Source organism: Pristiophorus japonicus, unplaced genomic scaffold (genome assembly GCF_044704955.1).
Source record: "Pristiophorus japonicus isolate sPriJap1 unplaced genomic scaffold, sPriJap1.hap1 HAP1_SCAFFOLD_680, whole genome shotgun sequence".
NCBI classification, from domain to species: Eukaryota; Metazoa; Chordata; class Chondrichthyes; family Pristiophoridae; genus Pristiophorus; species Pristiophorus japonicus.
The window spans coordinates 21,614-45,005 of record NW_027254593.1 but is presented as its reverse complement, the minus strand read 5'-3'; the positions used below and the strand labels follow the sequence as shown (position 1 = coordinate 45,005).

Sequence of the window (23,392 nt, the reverse complement as noted above, 5' to 3'; positions counted from 1 at the left end):
GGGTTGTGGTGTATATCAGCTTTACAGAGAAGGGTGTGGGCTATATCAGTATTACAGTGAGGGCTGTGATGTATATCTGTGTGTTACATTGAGAGGTGTGGGGTATATCAGTATTACAGTGAGGGGTGTGGAGTATAGCAGTTTTACAATGAGGCGTGTGGGGTATATCAGTGTTACAGTGAGGGGTGTGGGGTATATCAGTGTTGCAGTGACGGGTGTGGGATATAGCGGTGTTACAGTGAAGGGTGTGAGTTATATCAGTGTTACCGTGAGGTGTGTGGGGAAAATCAGTGTTGCAGTGAGGGGTGGGCGGTGTATCGGTGTTACAGTGAGAGGTGTGAGGTATATCAGTGTTACAATGAGAGGAGTGGGGTATATCAGTGTTATTATGAGAGGGTGGAGCATAACAGTGTTACAGTGAGGGGTGTGGGGTATATCAGTGTTACAGTGAGGGGTATGGGGTATAACAGTTTAACAATGAGAGGTGTGGGGTATATCAGTGTTCCATCAGGGGTGTGGGTTATATCGGTGTTACAGTGAATTATGTGAGGTATATCAGTGTTATAGTGAGGGGTGTGAGGTATATCAGTGTTACAGTGAGGGGTGTGGGGTGATTCAGTGTTACAGTGAGAGGTGTGGGATATATCAGTGTTAGAGTGAGAGGTGTAGGGTACATCAGTGCTGCAGTGAGTGTTGGGGGGAATATCGGTGTAAAGTGAGAGATGTGGGGTACATCAGTGCTACAGTGAGTGTTGGGGGGTATATCGGTGTTAAAGTGAGAGATGTGGGGTTAATCGGTGTTACCCTGAAGGGTTGAGTTATATCAGTGTTACAGTGAGGGGTGTGGGGTATATCAGTGTTACTATGAGAGGGTAAAGTATAACAGTGTTACTGTGAGGTGTGTGGGGAAAATCAGTGTTGCAGTGAGGGGTGTGAGGTATATCGGTGTTACAGTGAGAGGTGTGAGGTATATCAGTGTTACAGTGAGAGGTGTGGCGTATATCAGTGTTACAGTGAGAGTTATGGGGTATATCAGTGTTAAATTGAGGGGTGTGAGGTATATCAGTGTTACAGTGAGGGGTGTGGGGTATATCAGTGTTACAGTGAGGGGTGTGGGGTATATCAGTGTTACAGTGAAGGGGTGTGGGGTATATCAGTGTTACATTGAGGGGTGTGCGGTATATCAGTGTTACAGTGAGAGGTGTGAGGAAAATCAGTGTTACAGTGAGAGGTGTGGGGTATATCACTCTTACAGTGAGGGGTGTGGGGTATATCAGTGTTACAGTGAGGGGTGAGTGGTATATCAGTGTTACAGTGAGAGGTGTGGGGTATATCAGTGTTACAGTGAGGTGTGTGTGGTCTATCATTGTTAAAGTGAGTGGTGTGCGATATATCAGTGTTACAGTGAGGGGTGTGTGGTATATCAGTGTGTTACAGTGAGGGTTGTGGGGTATATCAGTGTTACAGTGAGGTGTGTGTGGTCTATCATTGTTAAAGTGAGTGGTGTGCGATATATCAGTGTTACAGTGAGGGGTGTGGGGTATATCAGTGTGTTACAGTGAGGGTTGTGGGGTATATCAGTGTTACAGTGAGGGGTGTGGGCTATATCAGTGTTACAGTGAGGGGTGTGAGGTGGATCAGTATTATAGTGAGGGTTGTGGGGTATATCAGTGTTATAGTGAGGGGTGTGGGGTATATCAGTGTTAAAGTGAGGGCTGTGGGCTGTACCAGTGTTATAGTGACGGTGTGGGATATATCAGTGTTTAAGTGAGGGGTGTGAGCTATATCAGTGTCGCAGTGAGGGGTGTGGGGTATATCAGTATTACAGTAAGGGGTGTGGGGTATATCAGTGTTACAGTTTGCGATGTGGGGTATATCAGTATTACAGTGAGGTGTGTGGGGTATATCAGTGTAAAAGTGATAGGTGTGGGGGTTAATCGGTGTAACCCTGAAGGGTGTGAGTTATATCCGTGTTACAGTGAGGGGTGTGGGGTATATCAGTGTTACTATGAGAGGATGGAGTATAACAGTGTTACTGTGAGGTGTGTGGGGAAAATCAGTGTTGCAGTGAGGGGTGGGCGGTGTATCGGTGTTACAGTGAAAGGTGTGAGGTATATCAGTGTTACAATGAGAGGTGTGGGGTATATCAGTGTTATTATGAGAGGGTGGAGCATAACAGTGTTACAGTGAGGGATGTGGGGTATATCAGTGTTACAGTGAGGGGTATGGGGTATAACAGTTTTACAATGAGAGGTGTCGGGTATCTCAGTGTTACATCAGGGGTGTGGGTTATATCCGTGTTACAGTGAATTATGTGAGGTATATCAGTGTTACAGTGAGGGGTGTGAGGTGATTCAGTGTTACAGTGAGAGGTGTAGGGTATATCAGTGTTACAGTGAGTGTTATGGCGTATATCCGTGTTAAAGTGAGAGGAGTGGGGTATATCAGTGTTACCATGATGGGTGTGGCGTATATCAGTGTTACAGTGAGAGGTGTGGGGTATATCAGTGTTACAGTGAGGGATGTGTAGTATATCACTGTTACAGTGAGGGGTGTGGGATGTATCAGTGTTAAAGTGGGGGTGTGGTGTATATCAGTTTTACAGTGAGGGTTGTGGTGTATATCAGTTTTACAGAGAGGGGTGTGGGGCATATCAGTATTACAGTGAGGGGTGTGAGGTATATCTGTGTGTTACAGTGAGCGGTGTGGGGTATATCAGTATTACAGTAAGGGGTGTGGGGTATATCAGTGTTACATTGAGCGGTGTGGGGTATATCAGTATTTTAGTGAGGGGTGTGGGGTATAGCAGTGTTACAATGTGGGGTGTGGGGTATATCAATGTTACAGTGAGGGGGTTGCGGTATATCAGTGTTACAGTGACGGGTGTGGGATATATCGGTGTTACAGTGAGGGGTGTGCGGTATATCGGTGTTACAGTGAGGGGTGTGAGGTATATCAGTGTTACAGAGAGGGGTGTGGGGTATTTCAGTGTTACTTTGAGAGGCTGGAGTATAACAGTGTTACATTGCGGGGTGTGGGGTATATCATAGTTACAGTGAGGGGTGTGGGTTATATCAGTTTTACAATGAGGGGTGTGGGGTATATCAGTGTTACAGTGAGGGTTGTGGGGTATATCAGTGTTACAGTGAGGGGTGTGGTGTATATCGGTGTTACAGTGAAGGGTGTGATGTATATCATTGTTACTGTGAGGTGTGTGGGGTATATCAATGTTACAGTTAGGGGTGTGAGGTATATCAGTGTTACACTGAGGGGTGTGAGGTATATCAGTGTTACAGTGAGGGGTGTGGGTTGCATCAGTGTTACAGTGAGGGGTGTGGCGTTTATCAGTGTTACAGTGAGAGGTGTGGGGTATATCAGTGTTACAGTGAGGGGTGTGTAGCATATCAGTGTTACATTGATGTGTATGGGGTACATCAGTGTTACAGTGAGAGTTGTGGGGTATATCACTGTTACAGTGAGGGGTGAGTGGTATATCAGTGTTACAGTGAGAGGTGTGGGGTATATCAGTGTTACATCAGGAGTGTGGGTATATCAGTATTACAGTGAGGGGTGTGGGGTATATCGGTGTTAAAGTGAAAGGTGTGAGGTATATCAGTGTAACAGTGAGAGGTGTGGGATATATCAGTGTTACAGTGAGAGGTGTAGGGTACATCAGTGTTACAGTGAGTGTTGTGGGGTATATCCGTGTTAAAGTGAGAGGTGTGGGGTTAATCGTTGTTACCCTGAAGGGTGTGAGTTATATTAGTGTTACATTGAGGGGTGTGGGGTATATCAGTGTTACCATGATGGGTGTGGCGTATATCAGTGTTACAGTGAGAGGTGTGGGGTATATCATTGTTACAGTGAGGGATGTGTAGTATATCAGTGTTACAGTGAGGGGTGTGGGTTGTATCAGTGTTAAAGTGGGGGTGTGGTGTATATCAGTTTTACAGTGAGGGTTGTGGTGTATATCAGTTTTACAGTGAGCGGTGTGGGGTATATCAGTATTATAGTGAGGGGTGTGGGGTATAGCAGTGTTACAATGTGGGGTGTGGGGTATATCAGTGTTACAGTGAGGGGTGTGCGGTATATCAGTGTTACACAGACGGGTGTGGCGTATATCAGTGTTACAGTGAGGGGTGTGGTATATATCGGTGTTACAGTGAAGGGTGTGTAGCATATCAGTGTTACATTGATGTGTATGGGGTACATCAGTGTTACAGTGAGAGTTGTGGGGTATATCACTGTTACAGTGAGGGGTGAGTGGTATATCAGTGTTACAGTGAGAGTTGTGGGGTATATCACTGTTACAGTGAGAGGTGAGTGGTATATCAGTGTTACAGTGAGGGGTGTGGGGTATATCGGTGTTAATTTGAAAGGTGTGAGGTGTATCAGTGTTACAATTAGAGGTGTGAGTTATATCAGTGTTACAGTGAGGGGTGTGGGGTGCATCAGTGTAACAGTGAGAGGTGTGGAATATATCAGTGTTACAGTGAGAGGTGTAGGGTACATCTGTGTTACAGTGAGTGTTGTGGGGTATATCCGTGTTAAAGTGAGAGGTGTGGGGTTAATCGTTGTTACCCTGAAGGGTGTGAGTTATATTAGTGTTACAGTGAGGGGTGTGGGGTATATCAGTGTTACCATGATGGGTGTGGCGTATATCAGTGTTACAGTGAGAGGTGTGGGGTATATCAGTGTTACAGTGAGGGATGTGTAGTATATCAGTGTTACAGTGAGGGGTGTGGGGTGTATCAGTGTTAAAGTGGGGGTGTGGTGTATATCAGTTTTACAGTGAGGGTTGTGGTGTATATCAGTTTTACAGAGAGGGGTGTGGGGTATATCAGTATTACAGTGAGGGGTGTGAGGTATATCTGTGTGTTACAGTGAGCGGTGTGGGGTATATCAGTATTACAGTAAGATGTGTGGGGTATATCAGTGTTACATTGAGCGGTGTGGGCTATATCAGTATTATAGTGAGGGGTGTGGGGTATAGCAGTGTAACAATGTGGGGTGTGGGGTATATCAGTGTTAAAGTGAGGGGTGTGTGGCATATCAATGTCACATTGATGTGTATGGGGTACATCAGTGTTACAGTGAGAGTTGTGGGGTATATCACTGTTACAGTGAGGGGTGAGTGTTATATCAGTGTTACAGTGAGAGGTGTGGGGTATATCAGTGTTACATCAGGAGTGTGGGTATACCAGTATTACAGTGAGGGGTGTGGGGTATATCGGTGTTAAAGTGAAAGGTGTGAGGTATATCAGTGTTACAGTTAGAGGTGTGAGTTATATCAGTGTTACAGTGAGGGGTGTGGGGTGCATCAGTGTAAAAGTGAGAGGTGTGGGATATATCAGTGTTACAGTGAGAGGTGTAGGGTACATCAGTGTTACAGTGAGTGTTGTGGGGTATATCCGTGTTAAAGTGAGAGGTGTGGGGTTAATCGTTGTTACTCTGAAGGGTGTGAGTTATATTAGTGTTACAGTGAGGGGTGTGAGGTATATCAGTGTTACTATGAGAGGGTGGTGTATAACAGTGCTCCTGTGAGGTGTGTGGGGAAAATCAGTTTTGCAGTGAGGGGTAAGCGGTATATCGGTGTTACAGTGAGAGGTGTGAGGTATATCAGTGTTAATGTGAGAGGTGTGGGATATATCAGTGTTACTATGAGAGGGTGGAGCATAAAAGTGTTACAGTGAGGGGTGTGTGGTATATCAGTGTTACAGTGAGGGTTGTGTGGTATATCAGTGTGTTACAGTGAGGGTTGTGGGCTATATCAGTGTTACAGTGAGGGGTGTGGGCTATATCAGTGTTACAGTGAGGGGTGAGAGGTGGATCAGTATTATAGTGAGGGGTGTGGGGTATATCAGTGTTATAGTGAGGGGTGTGGGGTATATCAATGTTAAAGTGAGGGCTGTGGGCTGTACCAGTGTTAGAGTGACGGTTTTGGGATATATCAGTGTTGCAATAAGGGTTGTGAGCAATATCAGTGTTACAGTGAGGTGTGTGGGGTATATCATTGCTACAGTGAGGGATGTGGCTATACCAGTGTTTGAGTGAGGCGTGTGGGATATATCAGTGTTACAGTGAGGGGTGTGAGCTATATCAGTGTTACAGTGAGGGATGTGGGGTATATCAGTATTACAGTAAGGGGTGTGGGGTATATCAGTGTTACAGTGTGGGTGTGGGGTATATCAGTATTACAGTGAGGTGTGTGGGGTTAATCGGTGTTACCCTGAAGGGTGTGAGTTATAACAGTGTTACAGTGAGGGGTGTGCGGTATATCAGTGTTACTATCAGAGGGTGGAGTATAACAGTGTTAGAGTGAGGGGTGTGGGGTATATCAGTGTTACTATGAGAGGGTGGAGTATAAGATTGTTACTGTGAGGTGTGTGGGGAAAATCAGTGTTACAGTGAGGTGTGTGAGGTATATCGATGTTGCAGTTAGAGGTGTGAGGTAAATCAGTGTTACAGTGAGAGGTGTGGGGTATATCAGTGTTACTATGAGAGGGTGGAGTATAACAGTGTTAAAGTGATTGCTGTGGAGTATATCAATGTTACATCAGGGGTGTGGGGTATATCAGTGTTACAGTGAGGGATGTGTGTTATATCAGTGTTACAGTGAGGGGTGTGGGGTGTTTCAGTGTTAAAGTGAGAGGTGTGGTGTATATCAGTGTTACAGTGAGGGTTGTGGTGTATATCAGTTTTACAGAAAGGGGTGTGGAGTATATCAGCATTACAGTGAGAGGTGTGAGGTATATCTGTGTGTTACAGTGAGGGGTGTGGGGAATATCAGTATTACAGTAAGGGGTGCGGGGTATTTCAGTGTTACATTGAGGGGTGTGGGGTATATCAGTATTATAGTGAGTGGTGTGGTGTATAGCAGTGTTACAATGTGGGGTGTGGGGTATATCAGTGTTACAGTGAGGGGTGTGGGGTATATCAGTGTTACAATGACGGGTGTGGGATATATCAGTGTTAAAGTGAGAGGTGTAGGGTACATCAGTGTTACAGTGAGTGTTGTGGGGTATATCCGTGTTACAGTGAGAGGTGTGGTATATATAAGTGTTACAGTGAGAGGTGCAGGGTATGTCAGTGTTACAGTGAGTGCTGTGGCGTATATCAGACAGTGAGAGCTGTGGGGTATATCAGTGTTACAGTGAGGAGTGTGGGGTGTATCAGTGTTGCTGTGAGGGGTGTGGGGTATATCAGTGTTACAGTGAGGGATGTGTGGTATATCAGTGTTACAGTGAGGAGTGTGTGGTGTATCAGTGTTAAAGTGAGGGGTGTGGTGTATATCAGTGTTACAGTGAGGGGTTTGGGGTATATCAGTGTTACAGTGAGGGGTGTGTGTATATCAGTGTTACATTGAGGGGTGTGAGGTATATCAGTATTATAGTGAGTGGTGTCGGGTATAGCAGTGTTACAATGTCGGGTGTGGGGTATATCAGTGTTACAGTGAGGGGTTTGTGGTATAACAGTGTTACAGTGAGGGGTGTGTGTATATCAGTGTTGAAGTGAGGGGTGCGGGGGTTATCATTGTTACAGTGAGGGGAGTGGGGTATATCAGTGTTTCAGTGAGGGGTGTGGGGTATATCAGTGTTATAGTGAGGGGTGTGGGGTATATCAGTGTTAAAGTGAGAGGTGTAGGGTACATCAGTGTTACAGTGAGTGTTGTGGGGTATATCCGTGTTAAAGTGAGAGGTGTGGGGTTAATCGGTGTTACCCTTAAGGGTGTGAGTTATATCAGTGTTACAGTGAGGGGTGTGGGGTATATCAGTGTTACTATGAGAGGGTGGAGTATAACAGTGTTACTGTGAGGTGTGTGGAGAAATTCAGTGTTGCACTGAGGGGTGTGCGGTATATCGGTGTTCCAGTGAGAGGTGTGAGGTATATCAGTGTTAAAGTGAGAGGTGTGGGATATATCAGTGTTACTATGAGAGGTTGGAGCATAACAGTGTTACAGTGAGGGGTGTGTGGTATATCATTGTTAAAGTGAGTGGTGTGCGGTATATCAGTGTTACAGTGAGGGATGTGTGGTATATCAGTGTGTTATAGTGAGGGGTGTGGGGTATATCCGTGTTATAGTGAGGGGTGTGTGGTATATCACTGTTAAAGTGAGGGCTGTGGGCTGTACCAGTGTTACAGTGACGGTGTGGGATATATCAGTGTTACAGTAAGGGTTGTGAGCAATATCAGTGTTACAGTGAGCTGTGTGGGATATCTCAGTGTTACAGTGAGGGGTGTGGCTATACCAGTCTAACAGTGAGGGGTGTGGGGTATATCAGTATTCCAGTAAGGGATGTGGGGTATATCAGTGTTACAGTGAGGGGTGTGGGGTATATCAGTATTACAGTGAGGTGTGTGGGGTTAATCGGTGTTATGCTGAAGGGTGTGAGTTCTATCAGTGTTACAGTGAGGGGTGTGGGGTATATCAGTGTTACTATCAGAGGGTGGAGTATAACAGTGTTACAGTGAGGGGTGTGGGGTATTTCAGTGTTACTATGAGAGGGTGGAGTATAAGAGTGTTACTGTGAGGTGTGTGGGGTGATTCAGTGTTACAGTGAGAGGTGTGGTATATATAAGTGTTACAGTGAGAGGTGCAGGGTATGTCAGTGTTACAGTGAGTGTTGTGGCGTATATCAGACAGTGAGAGCTGTGGGGTATATCAGTGTTACAGTGAGGTGTGTGGGGTGTATCAGTGTTGCTGTGAGGGGTGTGGGGTATATCAGTGTTACAGTGAGGGATGTGTGGTATATCAGTGTTACAGTGAGGAGTGTGTGGTGTATCAGTGTTAAAGTGAGGGGTGTGGTGTATATCAGTGTTACAGTGAGGGGTGTGTGTATATCAGCGTTACATTGAGGGGTGTGAGGTATATCAGTATTATAGTGAGTGGTGTCGGGTATAGCAGTGTTACAATGTCGGGTGTGGGGTATATCAGTGTTACAGTGAGGGGTTTGTGGTATAACAGTGTTACAGTGAGGGGTGTGTGTATATCAGTGTTGAAGTGAGGGGTGCGGGGGTTATCATTGTTACAGTGAGGGGAGTGGGGTATATCAGTGTTTCAGTGAGGGGTGTGGGGTATATCAGTGTTATAGTGAGGGGTGTGGGGTATATCAGTGTTACAGTGAGGGTTGTGGGATATGTCAGTATTACAGTGAGGGATGTGAGGTATATCAGTGTTACGGTGAGGGGTGTGAGGTATATAAGTGTCATAGTGAGGGGTGTGGGGTAGTTAATTGTTACAATGAGGGGTGTGGATTATAGCAGTGTTACAGTGAGTGGTGTGTTGTATATCAGTCTTATCGTGAGGGGTGTGGGGTATATCAGACTTAATGTGTGGAGTGTGGGGTGTATCAGTGTTACAGTGAGGGGTATCAGGTATATCAGTGGTGTATGAGTTGTGTGGGGTATCTCAGTGTTAAAATGAGATGTGTGGGGTATATCGATGTTACAGTGAGGGGTGTGGGGTATATCAGTGTTACAGTGATGGGTGTGGGGTATATCAGTGTTACAGTAAGGGGTGCGAGTTATATCAGTATTACAGTGAAGGGTGCGGGGTATATCATTGTTAAAGAGATGGGTGCGGGGACAATCAGTGTTACAGTGAGGGGTGTGGGGTATATCATTGTTACAGTGAGGGGTGTGGTGTATATCAGTGTTCCAGTGAGGAGTGTGGTGTACATCAGTGTTACAGTGAGGGGTGTGGGGTATAACGGCGTTACATGGAGGGATGTGGGGATAATCAGTGTTACAGTGAGGGTTGTGGGGTATATCAGTGTTACAGTGAGGGGTGTGGGGTATTTCAGTGTTACAGTGAGGGGTGTGAGGTATATAAGTGTTTCAGTGAGGGGTGTGGGGTATATCAGTATTACAGTGAGGGATGTGAGGTATATCAGTGTTACAGTGAGGGGTGTGGGATATATCAGTGTTACAGAGAGGGATGTGAGGTATATAAGTGTTACAGTGAGGTGTGTGGGGGAGATAATTGTTACAATATGGGGTGTGGATTATATCAGTGTTACAGTGAGTGGTGTGGTGTATATCAGTGTTATCATAAGGGCTGTGGGGTATATCAGTGTTAATATGAGGGGTGTGTGGTATATCAGTGTTAATGTGAGGGGTGTGGGGTAGATCAGTGTTACAGTGAAGGGTGTGGGGGAGATCAGTGTTACAGTGAGGGGTATCGGGTATATCAGTGTTATATGAGTTGTGTGGGGTATATCAGTGTTACAGTGAGGGGTGTGGGGTGTATCAGTGTTACAGTGAGGGGTGTGGGGTATATCAGTGTTACAGTGAGGGGTGTGAGGTATATAAGTGTTACAGTGAGTGGTGTGGTGTATATCAGTATTACAGTGAGGGATGTGAGGCATATCTGTGTGAGGGGCTGGTCCCTCACACACTGAGCCTCACATTCATACACACTTCAGCTGGGTCTGGATCACTGGACCCTGAGACTGGTCCCTCACACACTGAGCCTCACATTCACACACACTTCAGCTCGGTCTGGTTCACTGGACCCTGAGACTGGTCCCTCACACACTGATCCTCACATTCACACACTCTTCAACTGGGTCTGGATCACTGGACCCTGAGGCTGGTCCCTCACACACTGAACCCTTACATTCACACACACTTCAGCTGGGTCTGGATCACTGGACCCTGAGGCTGGTCCCTCACACACTGAACCCTTACATTCACACACACTTCAGCTGGGTCTGGATCTCTGGACCCTGAGGCTGCTGGTCCCTCACACACTGAGCCCTTACATTCACACACACTTCAACTGGGTCTGGATCACTGGACCCTGACGCTGGTCCCTCACACACTGAGCATCACATTCACACACACTTCAGCTGGGTCTGGATCACTGGACCCTGAGGCTGGTCCCTCACACACTGAGCCCTTACATTCACACACACTTCAGCTGGGTCTGGATCACTGGACCCTGAGGCTGGTCCCTCAAACACTGAGCCTCACATTCACACACTCTTCAGCTGTGTCTGAATCACTGGACCCTGAGGCTGGTCCCTCACACAGTGAGCCTTACATTCACACACACTTCAGCTGGGTCTGGATCACTGGACCCTGAGACTGGTCCCTCACACACTGAGCCTCACATTCACACACACTTCAGCTGGGTCTGGATCACTGGACCCTGAGGCTGGTACCTCACACACTGAGTCTCACATTCACACACACTTCAGCTGGGTCTGGATCACTGGACCCTGAGACTGGTCCCTCACACACTGAGCCTCACATTCACACACACTTCAGCTGGGTCTGGATCACTGGACCCTGAGACTGGTCCCTCACACACTGAGCCTCACATTCACACACACTTCAGCTGGGTCTGGATCACTGGACCCTGAGGCTGGTCCCTCACACAGTGAGCCTTACATTCACACACACTTCAGCTGGGTCTGGATCACTGGACCCTGAGGCTGGTCCCTCACACACTGAGCCTCACATTCACACACACTTCAGCTGGGTCTGGATCACTGGACCCTGAGACTGGTCCCTCACACAGTGAGCCTCACATTCACACACACTTCAGCTGGGTCTGGATCACTGGACCCTGAGACTGGTCCCTCACACAGTGAGCCTTACATTCACACACACTTCAGCTGGGTCTGGATCACTGGACCCTGATACCGGATATGCAGTGCATGAGTTAGGACAATGGCGGGGTTTTCATGCAGAAAGTGAGCCTCAGTATGTTTTCGGTGAAGGAGAGCTCGATGAAAGCGACACTATTTTACTGTTCACAAGGTTAGAATCACATTGCTGTCACGGTGCCCAATCTGACCTGTGGTCACAGATATCTGACAGCAGGTAATGGCCACCTGGGTCATTTCTTCCTGAGAAGAGTCTGCAGCTGTCCACACACCGTGCTACTGGTTCTCATTGCCAGTGGTGTTGTTACTCTGCAAACACCATTGTACATAGACAGTGGGAAAAGGGACTCACTGCTGGAAACACCACCGTTCACAGACACCAGGACAATGGAATCAGGTCCACAATGAACATCACTTCAGTTCCAATAAATTCCACAGAGCCGCAGGTGATGGAGAAGCTGTTCGTGAACTGGAGAATGTAAACTTTCAAAGACAATTCATGCTGATTGATATAATGATCTGTTTATTATTCTCCAGGTATTTCCACACACAAAAACCAACACAGTTATCATTCACTTCCTGATATTCTTCAGCTATTAAATCGAAAGGTGTATTCTCCTTTTACACTACCCTGGGATAACCCACGTGTTCTGATGTTCATCCGGCAATAAACATTCCATGGTCACAAAATCCGAAACCTCAATGCTGGGACTTGTATCTCTTTGTGTCCAGGAGCATGATTTAATCCAATTAAACTGCTACTGCTATTATAAACCACTGTCTACATAATGGTCTTCTACCTTGTTCACAGACACTTACATAGGAAACCGTAGGCCTTGTCAGATATTGCCCAGTGTTATGTCTGAAGAAGCCTGGGCCTGAGTTGTAGCCTGCTGAGGTTCAGGTAAAATATAACTCAGGATACGATATGTGATGTAATGCAGATCTAATGTTGGGAATTGCTCTGAACTTTTCTTTCCTGAACTAAATTAAATATTATTCTCAGAGGATACTTCAACCCATTTTTCAGCTCATCTCTGAATTTACTCTGGGTTACTGCATAAATACACGTGTTTGTACAGCAGCTCAAAAGCAGCAGCATATAGCTGGTATAGTCTGCAATAAGCATCGGATCATTGTAACCTGTATAATAATACTGGTTTGTAATTCGCATTAATAAGAAAAATATCACATAGGTTGCCCAGAGCAGTATGAAGTTACCGGATATAGTGAAGAGTAAGATGATGGATTTCCTTCGGTTCTCCATCTCCGGATCATTGTGATTCTCATCTTTCTTGCTGCCCCTCAGCCTCCTGCGGACTCTGTTGGCCGCCAAAATGTATTCTACAGTCAGAGCATTGAGCAGCAATATCAGGAATATTGGGAGCAGTGGGGTTAAACAACGGTTAATCCAGCCAAATGTTACCCAAGCAGTTACAGTGTAATACTCGGGTTTTACATTACACAACCAGGGTACATTGTCGATTGTATAGTTGGGTTCAAAAGTAAAGAACCAGGGGATGTTTTTTATACAGAACAGCAGGCACACGGTTCCTATAACCAGGGATGCAGTTTTTTCGATGCAATATTTAGTCCTCAGCTTCTGGCAACAAATGGTAACAAAACGATCGAAAGTGAAAGCGATTGTGAACCAGACAGAAATATCGGTGACTGCACGAATCAGCGCTATGAGGAAAGAACACACAGGTGTGATGTACAGGAAGGTAGTCGGGAAATAATAATCATTAATCCGAACCAGTATCACATCAGTGATAATGATCAGTAGATCCGCCGCTGACATGGCCACCAGGTAGCGAGTGATACATCTGGAGAGACCGCACTTTCCCCGGGACAGGATCACAATCGTCACCACATTAGCTGTAAAAGTGAAACAAACAGAACCAGGGAATCAGGCGTCAGGTTACAGCAAGGGAGCCAGTTACACAGGATTTGGTGTGAAATGTACTTTACTGCAGGATCTGGGGACTGGAACTGAACTCTTTACCGCTGCTAGAATTGTCTAGCAGAACAGGATTTTAACATACAATTGCAATGTTAAATATCTATGAGTGTGCGTTAAATACCCGAAAATAAACGATTCACAAAGAGTATAGAATAGACATATAGACTCTGGAAATTTCCTCGGAGCTGTTACCCTTCTGCCACTGCAACTTCGTAGAAAGTGGTGTAGAAATCCACCGGAGATCCGAGTAAACTACTGGCCATTTAAATGTATAAATAAATGGACAGTGTGAGAAGGAGTTATGGATAATTGCGAAAAGTAGCAGTTCAGTGACGGAAGAAGAAATGAACAGAAAACTAATTGAAAATAAGTCGTGAATGGTCAATTCTCAATTGGGAGATGTTTGGGCAGAGCTGAGAATGCCCCCAGACCGAAATGCAGTGAATGCTAAAGGGGAACAACCGAGGGTGAGACAAAGTGCGGGATTTGGGTCCGTGGACAGGAAAGGGGAGCGGATACAAGGTGTGGGCACGAAATGGCTCAGAGTTCTCATGTTGTATTCGCAGACTGTTTCTAGGATTAAAGACCTTTGGACAAACTACTGTCAAACACCACGATAATAGGGGAGTTGATATGTTTCAACTCAACCAAGTTACAACAGTTACGTTTATAATCCACCAGATAAACATTTAATCTGATCAACTGACTTCTTGGCCGGAAGTCGCAGGTCTTTGCATTGGTGCCTTGGACAGTGCAACCCCCATCTGGACAAACTCTAACAATAACCACAAGGGGGAGAAGTTCAGATGTGATCATGAACAAACAACCTTATCTTGCACCTTCTTCTGTAATCCTAGGAAAAATATACATTCCAAAGTACACAATGGCACAAGGGGCATAATCTTCTCCTCGCTTTTGACGCCTCTAATAATGGAGCAAACTTCAGAGGGAGTTGTGGGTGGCGATCTCCAGACCGAAGCAAAGATACAGTACAAGTGACAATAGAGGCTGTAGTCCAGCCCAGGAGATACCTGCCGAGATTGAGCTTCAGAAAAGCTCCGTGGTGAAGTCTAAGCTCTGAATTGGCAGAATCCATCTTTAATATTAATCCGGCACTTAGCAATATGGAGAATCTGTATCTCTGGTGAGAAAGACTGGCGGAAAATACATCCCAGCGGATGTGGGACATTATATATACCTGAGCTTCCAGCGCAATCTATCAACAATGTAAGATATGCTCAGAAGTGTTTGATTCGGATTCCTTTGGTGTGCAGAATAGTGTGATACAAAGCAGTTGTTCCAACTTGATATACGTAAAGAGCTCCATGTGTTCATTTGTAAAAAAATAGAGAAAGGCAGAGAGCGAGAGAAAGACTACATATACAAAAGAAACATCAGCACTGAAAATATATCCTGAACAAGATAACGCGGCTGGAGTAGAAATAATTAACTGCATTCCCGTTCAACTGTGTTTAGACAATACAGTCTTAGCTGGAAATTAAATCACATGGGTATATAATATTAATATAGTTAAGTATGAGTGTGTGGTATGTGGGGTGGGGGGGTGGTTACCATGAATACAGAAGTATAATAGAAATCTACAGAGAAAAATGGACACAGTAACTCTGAATCAAACACAAGAAATGTGCCGTCCTGTGCTGTTTACAAGACGGAGGTGGGCCTTCTTGAACCGCTGCAGTCCGTGTGGTGACGGTGCTCCACAGAGTTGTTAGCTGGTGAGCTGCATGAAATAATGGCGAAGATATGAGGAGATAATATTTCCGACTGGACATTGCAAACGACCAAATCTGTCAGTAATTTATGTATCTGAACTATACAACCTCATAAAAGTTGGTAAAATCATGTCTCCTGTTCAGTATTTGTCAAATCATTTAATTAATTCAACAATTGTAACATTATTACAACAACAACAATAATTTCTACTTATATAGCGCCTTTATAAAACTTCCCGAGGTGCTTCACAGGAGTGTTATAAGACATAACAAATAAATTTGGCACCGAGCCACATAAGAATAAATTAGGACCGATTACCAAAAGTTTGGTCAGAGGTAGGTTATAAGCACTGTCTTCAAGGAAGAAAGGGAGGTATAGAGGCGGTGAGGATTTAGGGAGGCTGTTCAAGAGCTCAGGGCTCGGACAGCTGAAGGCACGGCCACCAATGGTTGAGCAGTTATAATCAGGGATGCACAAGAGGGTAGAATTTGAGGAGCGCAGACATCTTGGGAGGTTGCGATGCTAAAGCAGATTACAGAGATAGCGAGGGACGAGGCCATGGAGGGATTTGTACAAAGAAGGATAATTTTGGAATCGAGGTATTGTTGAACCGGGATCAATGTGGCTCAGCGAGCACAGGTGGGATTTCGTGCGAGATTGGACATGCACTGGCGAGTTTTGAATGACCTCAAGTTTACATAGGGTAGAATGTAGAAGGTCAGCCAGGAGTGTGTTGGAGCTGTACAAACTAGAGGTAATTAAGGCATGGATGGAGGTTTCATCAGCAGAGGAACTGAGGCAGGGGCGGAGACGGGCAATGTTATGGAGGTGGAAACAGGTGCATTTATATATGCTGCAGATATATGGCCAGAATATTATTTCCCGTTCTAATATGATAGCTAGATTGCGAACTGTCTGGTTCAGTCACAGACAGAACACGGGAGAGGGATCGAGTATTTGGTTAGTGAACACAGTTTGTGGCGGGACCCAAAGAAAATTCCATCGGTATTCCCAATATTTAATTGGACAACATTTCTGCTCAACAAGTACTGAATGTCAGACAAGCAGTCTGCCAATTTAGAGAGTTTGGAGGCCTCGAGAGAAGTGGGGGTGAGGTAGAGCTAGGTATCAGCAGTCTACATGTGGAAACTGAAGCTGTGTTTTCGGATGATGTCGGCAAGGAGCATCATATCGTGGAGAACATGTGGGGGCCAATGATAAATTCCTGGGGAACACGATATGCAACGATTTATCGTGAGAATAGAAGCGAATGCAAGTGATGTTCTGGCTACGATTAGGGAGATACGGATGGAACCAGGCATGTGCACTCCCACCCAGTTGGAGAGCCATTGGTGGAAAATGGAGCACTCAACCATATCAAAGGCTGCGGACTGGTCGAGAATGATGAGGAGGGAAAGTTTATCTTTGTCAATGTCACAAAGGATGCCATTTGTGACTTTGATAAGAGCAGTTTCGGTAGTGTGGCATGGTCAATACCAGACTGAAGGGTTTCAAACATGGAGTTCCGGGAGGTGACAACATGTTCAAGGACTTTGGAGTGGAAATTAAGGTTGGAGAGAGAGCGGTAGCTTGCAAGGCCAGTGTGGTGAAGGGTTGTTTTTTGAGCAGAGGGGTGATGACGGTAGATTTGAAGGAGAGGAGCTTGGTGGGAATAGGGTCAAGATCAAGTGAGCAGGAAGTGGGTCTCATGGATAAGATGAGCATGGAGAGGTCAAGAGGGGCAGATCAGGGAGAGACTAGAGAGAGATGCGACTTCATGGCTCGGGCAGGGTGGAAAGTTAGATGATGTTTGACCTGTTGGGCTAGAGGAAGGAAGCGAAGTGGCAGAGGCAGCTGATTGGATGGTCTCAATCTTTGAGATAAATAATTCCATGAGCTACTCACACTTGTTGTTGGAGGTGAGTGTGTTGGAGACTGGGGAGAGGAGTTTAACAAGATGGTTAACAGTCGAGAATAGTAGCCGGGGGTTATATTTCCATTCTAGAATGATGTTGGAATAGTGAGCAGTTTTAGCAGACACGTGTAGGGCCCGATAATACTTTATGCAGTCTAGCCAAATCTGGCGTAGAATGGTTAAATCAGTTGTCCGACACATCCGTACAAGTCTGCGGCCCTTGTACTTGAGTGAGCGAGAATGAGGGCTGTACCAGGGGAAAGGCCAGGGTGAGAGAGATTGATTGTTTTAATAGGAAATAGGGCATCAAAGGTTATGGTGAGGGGATATTGGGGGAGATTGGTGGCTGCAGAAATGTCATTGTCAATTCATTCATTATCTCCTCTGCTTAAACAGGGTCACAGTTTAAATATTGGTGATACCTGATTAACAAATATTCTCGTAACAAAACGATTTGACAATTATTCTTGTTTCTAATTGAAGCTGCTATATAATGAGAGGACAAAAATGGAAACAATGTCCTTCTCTCACTGAATCCAACCACCACTATTGCCAGTTACAAATCAATATATCATTATTACTGTGTCTTAATATTTCTATTTTCCAAGCCCTCCATCCCTTCAGTCACCGGTTCCACTGCCAGTGCAATGTCACAAATATAATCATTACATGTGTGTACAACTGATTGCAAATATTTAAAAATGAAATTTGTGGCTACGGACCATAACTGTGCTTGGTGCACGAATTCAGCTCTGAATAAATACATCACCACTATGGTTTCAGGATTTCCTTAAAACACAACCGTATTTGTCCGAAATGGCGTGAAATAAAACACGTGTATTTTACACTCCAGCAAAGTTAATGTGGCCTTTCACTGTTTGTCAGAAGATGGTTTCTGCAACTTCGTAACATACCTTGTAATGTAACTGAATGTATATATATACTACATCAAGGTCCACAAACACAACATCTGGTTGGTAAAGTTGGCTAAGGTTTGCGTTATTCGGAAAAACTGCCATGCGAATGCCATGCGAATGTCAGACTAGATTTTCGACAGGATATCAAACCCAAAAACTTCTGATTCAGATGGGAGCCCCGGCTGTTACATTTAAAGGCCAGGTAGATAAGTTACCCAGAGCATGCAAAGAGGAGAACATTAGCGAGGGGTTCCTGACGCTGCTAACGATTAATTGAAACAATTCCACACTCTAACGACATCCCACTGTGTGAATACTGGGCTCATTCTCACTTAGAACCGCATTGCTCCGAGACATTCCATGAAAAACAATGTTAGATTTTGAGTCGGAGATTCAAAAACATTGTAATATCAATAAACATCTCGCAAAGATTGGAGGGAATGGAGGACAGATATTCTCGGAATTTCCGATAGTGACCCAAACCTGACAAATAATCACCTCAGGACCGACAGAGCAATGACCAGGCCCTCCAGGTAATACAGCGAGACACGGATTTATACAATCGGTAACCTGTTAAAATGAGTGCTGGAATCTCTATAGGCTGCAATAATATCATCGGATATTTTTTCCTGTAGAACATTCAGATACACTGAAATTGGACCTGCGATTAACGGAAATCTCATTGCAGAAATGACTCTGGTGCTTGACGGATAGGAACGCAGGATTAGATCATTCTGCCCCACAAGCCTTTTCCACCATTCCAGTAGACCATGGGTGATCGGCACCCTAACTCCAATTACCGTCTTGGTTCAATATCCCTTGATACCCTGACCTTAACAAATCTATCGATCAGAGTCTGTAAAATTTACAACTGACCATTAATTGACAGGATTTTGGGAGAACGAGTGTAAATTTCGACTAAACTTTGTGTGAGAAAGTGTTTACTGATGTCACTCCTAAATGGCCGAGCTCCAATTTTAAGATAACGCCTTCTGGTTCAGATTACACCGTCATAGGAAACAGTTTCTGTGCCGACACTATCGAACACCTTTATCTATTTAAATAGCTCGGTTATATCACGTTTCACCCTTCTAAACACAATGGAATGCAAGGCAAAGTTAGGTAAACTTTCCTCATATTTGAATACTTTAAACCGTGGTATCAGTCTGGTTAACTTGCGCTGAAACCCCTCGAAGGCCAATCCATATATCATGCGATATGCTGCACAAAACTCAACGTATATATTCGAAATGAGATCTGACCAAATCTCTGAACAGCACTTCCTCAGTTGTAAATATCTTCCCCCTTGTGTAAAAGCCAAAATTCGGTCAACATTTAACTCTATTCTGTGGTTCCTTCCGTGCAACCAACTATCGAACCAAGTCGTAAGATTACCGCCAATTACGTGGGTTCCCATTTTTACGAATAATAACTGAAAAACATAATCAAAGCAGGGCCTTAACTGACACTGTAATACAATTTGAGACGATGGGAACAGACATTCCAATGCACCGAGTACTGATCATATTTATTGTTAAAATTACCGCAGCTGACACAATATTGAATGGAAATAACAATTTGGCGCTTTTGCTTCACAAACTAAGCACGTCACCGGGAACACCAATTACCAAGCCGAGAACTGGAACACCACAAATGGTAATACAATAAGTCAAACTGTATTGATCTCTGAGAAATGATGGGGACTCTTGGTGCGGCACATGTTACAACGGACCATGTGAGCTCATATAGTCAGAGATACTCTTAGTACTACAGGGGCGAAACTTGCAGTAGGAGCATTAGGCTGCATTGATCCTGAGATGTGTGAGAGTCTGCGGGACAGTGAGACAACTCACTTCAATCTGTTCTCATTGAGTAACCTCTTCAAACAGCCTCTGCAGAGTGTTAAAAAGAAAACAGCCGTAATATTGGACTTTAATGCTGACCATATTTCTTCAAACATAAACATGCAATGCAATTTATTAGTACAAGGTGATGGGAACACAGGAGACGGAATGTGAGATTTCAGTCTCCCAACTGAAGTGGGAAAGTTAGTCAGTGGTACAATGGGTGATAAAACACACTGGTTCGATACCCTGGGCTCTGCCACATAACCTGGAAATGTGAGGTAGAGGAATGTAATACAGACACAGATTACAGGGCGATATGACAGATGTGTTCAAAATTATTGACAGGATGGAAGAAGGTAGATAGAAGCAGACTGATTCCAGTAGATGTGTGTTGCAGAATGAGGAGCTGCAGAAAGTAGATGAAATAGAAGACAATGGAACAGAGACAAGAGAGAGCGGGAGAAGCTTTTTTTTACAGGGATTGGGGAGGCGGTGGAGTTCAGTTACATGGATAGAGGTTGAGGCAGAAACTGTCAGAATTCAAAGTAGATTGGGTCCGTGGCTGGAGGAAGAGACGATAAAGGGATATGGAGACCGGGTGGGTAAATGTGACTAGAAATTCCTCTATCTCTCAGTATCTGAAGCGAAATTAAAGTGAATGTGTGTGGATCACGAGCGGACAGACTTACTGAGGGTACAGTCGATGTTCTATCACCCTGCAAGCGTTTGGTCTGAACAATAAATGTGTGCGATTAGTATAAAGGGACCATGACCCGGCATGGAGACGGTGCTTTGGTTAAAATGCAGGTATTGAATCTAAAGCGGGTTTTTAAATGTGGACATACCCAGGACAGCTGCATAGAGCGCCGCTGCCTTGTTCCAATCGTTCTCTCACAGCACGGATTCCCGGTCTGACCTGTACCGCTGCAGGAATGGATGTGACAGAAACCAGCTGCCTCCCACCGGCTGAAGGTAGAACAATCTCCGCCGGGAGGGTGAAGGCGAGTCTGAGAACAGGCTGGTCACCGGTCAGTGGCGAGGATGAGGGAGAGAGTCTGTGTTCCTGCATGGAGCAAAATCCCACACTCGGCATGGATTGTGATCACCAGGAATAATATCCGGCACTTTGCTGGAACCAGACCGAGAACAGCGGCTAGATTCTGATTAACGGGACTGAACAAATCCCGGTCCTGACTGTCCGAATTCCCAGGTACATGTCCATGATCGGCTGTCAGTGTCTGTCTCCACAGCGGGAGTCAATGGAGCATTTTACAACACGCGGAATGATCAGTGAAATATAATCTGTCAGATATTACCGAGTGTTACGGGAAAGGAGAGCAGGCACGGAAAAATGGGATTAAAATAATCCATTGAATCACACATCTCAGATAAAACGGAACCACTTTGAAAGACATGACATGGGGAAATAATGTGAAGATTTTATGAGGGTTAATGAAAATTAAAAAGGCATCAAATGATCAGTCACTTAAAAAGGTAGAGCGGGAAATACAGTCACTGACTTTCAGCCTTTTAATTGAATTGAGAAGAATATTTTAAAAATATAATTACTGAAATAAGAGCAAGAATAAAGTTAATCCCAACTTTATTCACGACGTCAGTAACGGAATTTAATCACTTACCGGAGATTCCCACGGCTGCTATAATCGGATAGTAAATCATTACCGCCTGTATAACTGGCGGTAACCAGGAAAATGGATAGGCAACAAACTGAACTCTCATTCTGTCCGAGAAGTGATGATGACTCTTGGCACTGAACACAGGGCTCCAACTGACTGTGAGATGAGAGCTGATGAGAAAAATGTAATTATAATTGCGGGAGATTTCCCGTGGGACCATGAAAGATCAGGAGCATTGATATTACTTCCAGTCATTTGGCAGCGCGTCAACACCCTGCACAGTAATGTTTGTGCTGCACTGATTATATCCAAACTAATAATACAAGTGTTTGTCGTGAAACCACCCAAAGATTGGAGTGATATTTTGCTCACATTTCTAACTAACAATGTACAGAAAGCCGGGCTCTGCCGGCAATGCTGCACCACATTTAACAGAAGCAGCTCCAGTTTTCCTCCTGGTATGTGAGACGGTTAAATCCTGTCGATGCACCAACTGAATTCCCCGAATTCTGAAAGATGTTTCAATGTTTACACCACTCCGGGCGTTCGTCACTCATCCGTCTCACTGTGGGAGTTCTGGTTGGCAATTGAATCAGAAATATATGTCTTTAGCACGGAAGGGGTCGGGCATTGCACCAGCACCTTGCAGAAAAATGAATGTTACTGATAGTGTAAAAAGTTGCTGAATTAATAGTGCAGAAAATGCAGTCTCATACTATAGCTCACTCACTTATTTTGCCTGCATATCGTAAAATTGTCAAAATAATGCTTGGTGATGAAGCGCAACAAGAAATTGCAAAAATTCCGCTGTCTGACGACACAATTCGGAGAAGGATCAATGATATGTCATCTAACATTGAAGAAAATGTATCCCAGAAACTTACAAACTCGAATTTTGCTTTGCAAATCGACGAGTCGGTCGACATTATTGGTAAAGCACAATTATTATCATTTGTTCACTTCATTAATGAAAACGAGACATTGCACCAATTTCTGTGCTGGAGAGAACTTCCAGAAAATACTAGAGGTCAAGACATGTTTGATTCTGTGAATTCATATTTAGAAGATTTCAAAATTTCCTGGGACTCGTGTGTTGGAATCTGCACGGACGGTGTTCCATCTGTGGTGGGACATGTCAAAGGATTCATTACCCTCGCAAAAATGATTAATCCAAATATATTATTCACCCATTGCTTTTTGCATAGAGAAGCACTTGTTGCAAAGACATTACCACTACAATTAAAATCTTGTTAGATCAAGTTGTTAATATTGTAAATTGTATAAAATCAAGTGCTTCAAAAACTCGCTTGTTTAAACAGCTCTGCAAAGCTATGGATGCACAGCACGAATGTTTACTTTTGCATTCAGAGGTAAGATGACTTTCAAAGGGAAATGTCTTATGTCGTGTATTTGAACTTAAAAGAAGAATTCTCAGTATTTTTGAAAGAGAAGGAAACAATACCTTTTGCAAATACCTTAAGAGTGAAATGTGGTGTGCTAAGTTACCATATTTGTCAGGTATATTTAATTGTTTTAACAGTGTTAATACCAGTATGCAAGGGCCAAATGTAAACATTCTCACCTCTGCAGACAAGCTATTAGCTGTTCAGGAAACATTTCTATCTGGAAAAAGAGAGCAACAGAAAACAATCTTGAAATGTTCACTTTGATACCAAATCACAGTATTAAAAAGGTTGCTCCTATAGTGATAGAGCATTTGACATCACTGGAAGAGAACATCAAAAAATATTTTCCATCTTTGGATGT

General features: G+C 44.5%; 1 protein-coding gene across 1 annotated transcript; it reads right to left on the bottom strand.

The window, feature by feature from the left end:
• Positions 1-11,982: 11,982 nt before the first annotated feature.
• LOC139256031 (probable G-protein coupled receptor 139) lies at positions 11,983-21,668 on the bottom strand. Its single transcript, XM_070874112.1, has 3 exons — positions 21,629-21,668; positions 12,598-13,490; positions 11,983-12,081 (listed from the first exon to the last, which is right to left on the bottom strand). Exons 1-3 carry the CDS (start codon positions 21,666-21,668, stop codon positions 11,983-11,985), a joined length of 1,032 nt encoding a protein of 343 aa, XP_070730213.1.
• Between the last annotated feature and the right edge of the window lie 1,724 nt (positions 21,669-23,392).

Excerpts from the sequence above, each read along its gene's own strand:
- LOC139256031 (XM_070874112.1), bottom strand. The coding sequence starts at position 21,668 with ATGATTTACTATCCGATTATAGCAGCCGTGGGAATCTCCG. Across the intron at positions 13,491-21,628 it reads AGCAGCCGTGGGAATCTCCG|CTAATGTGGTGACGATTGTG; the intron begins GTAAGTGATTAA and ends TCACTTTTACAG. Across the intron at positions 12,082-12,597 it reads TGAGAATAATATTTAATTTA|TTCACGAACAGCTTCTCCAT; the intron begins GTTCAGGAAAGA and ends TACATTCTCCAG.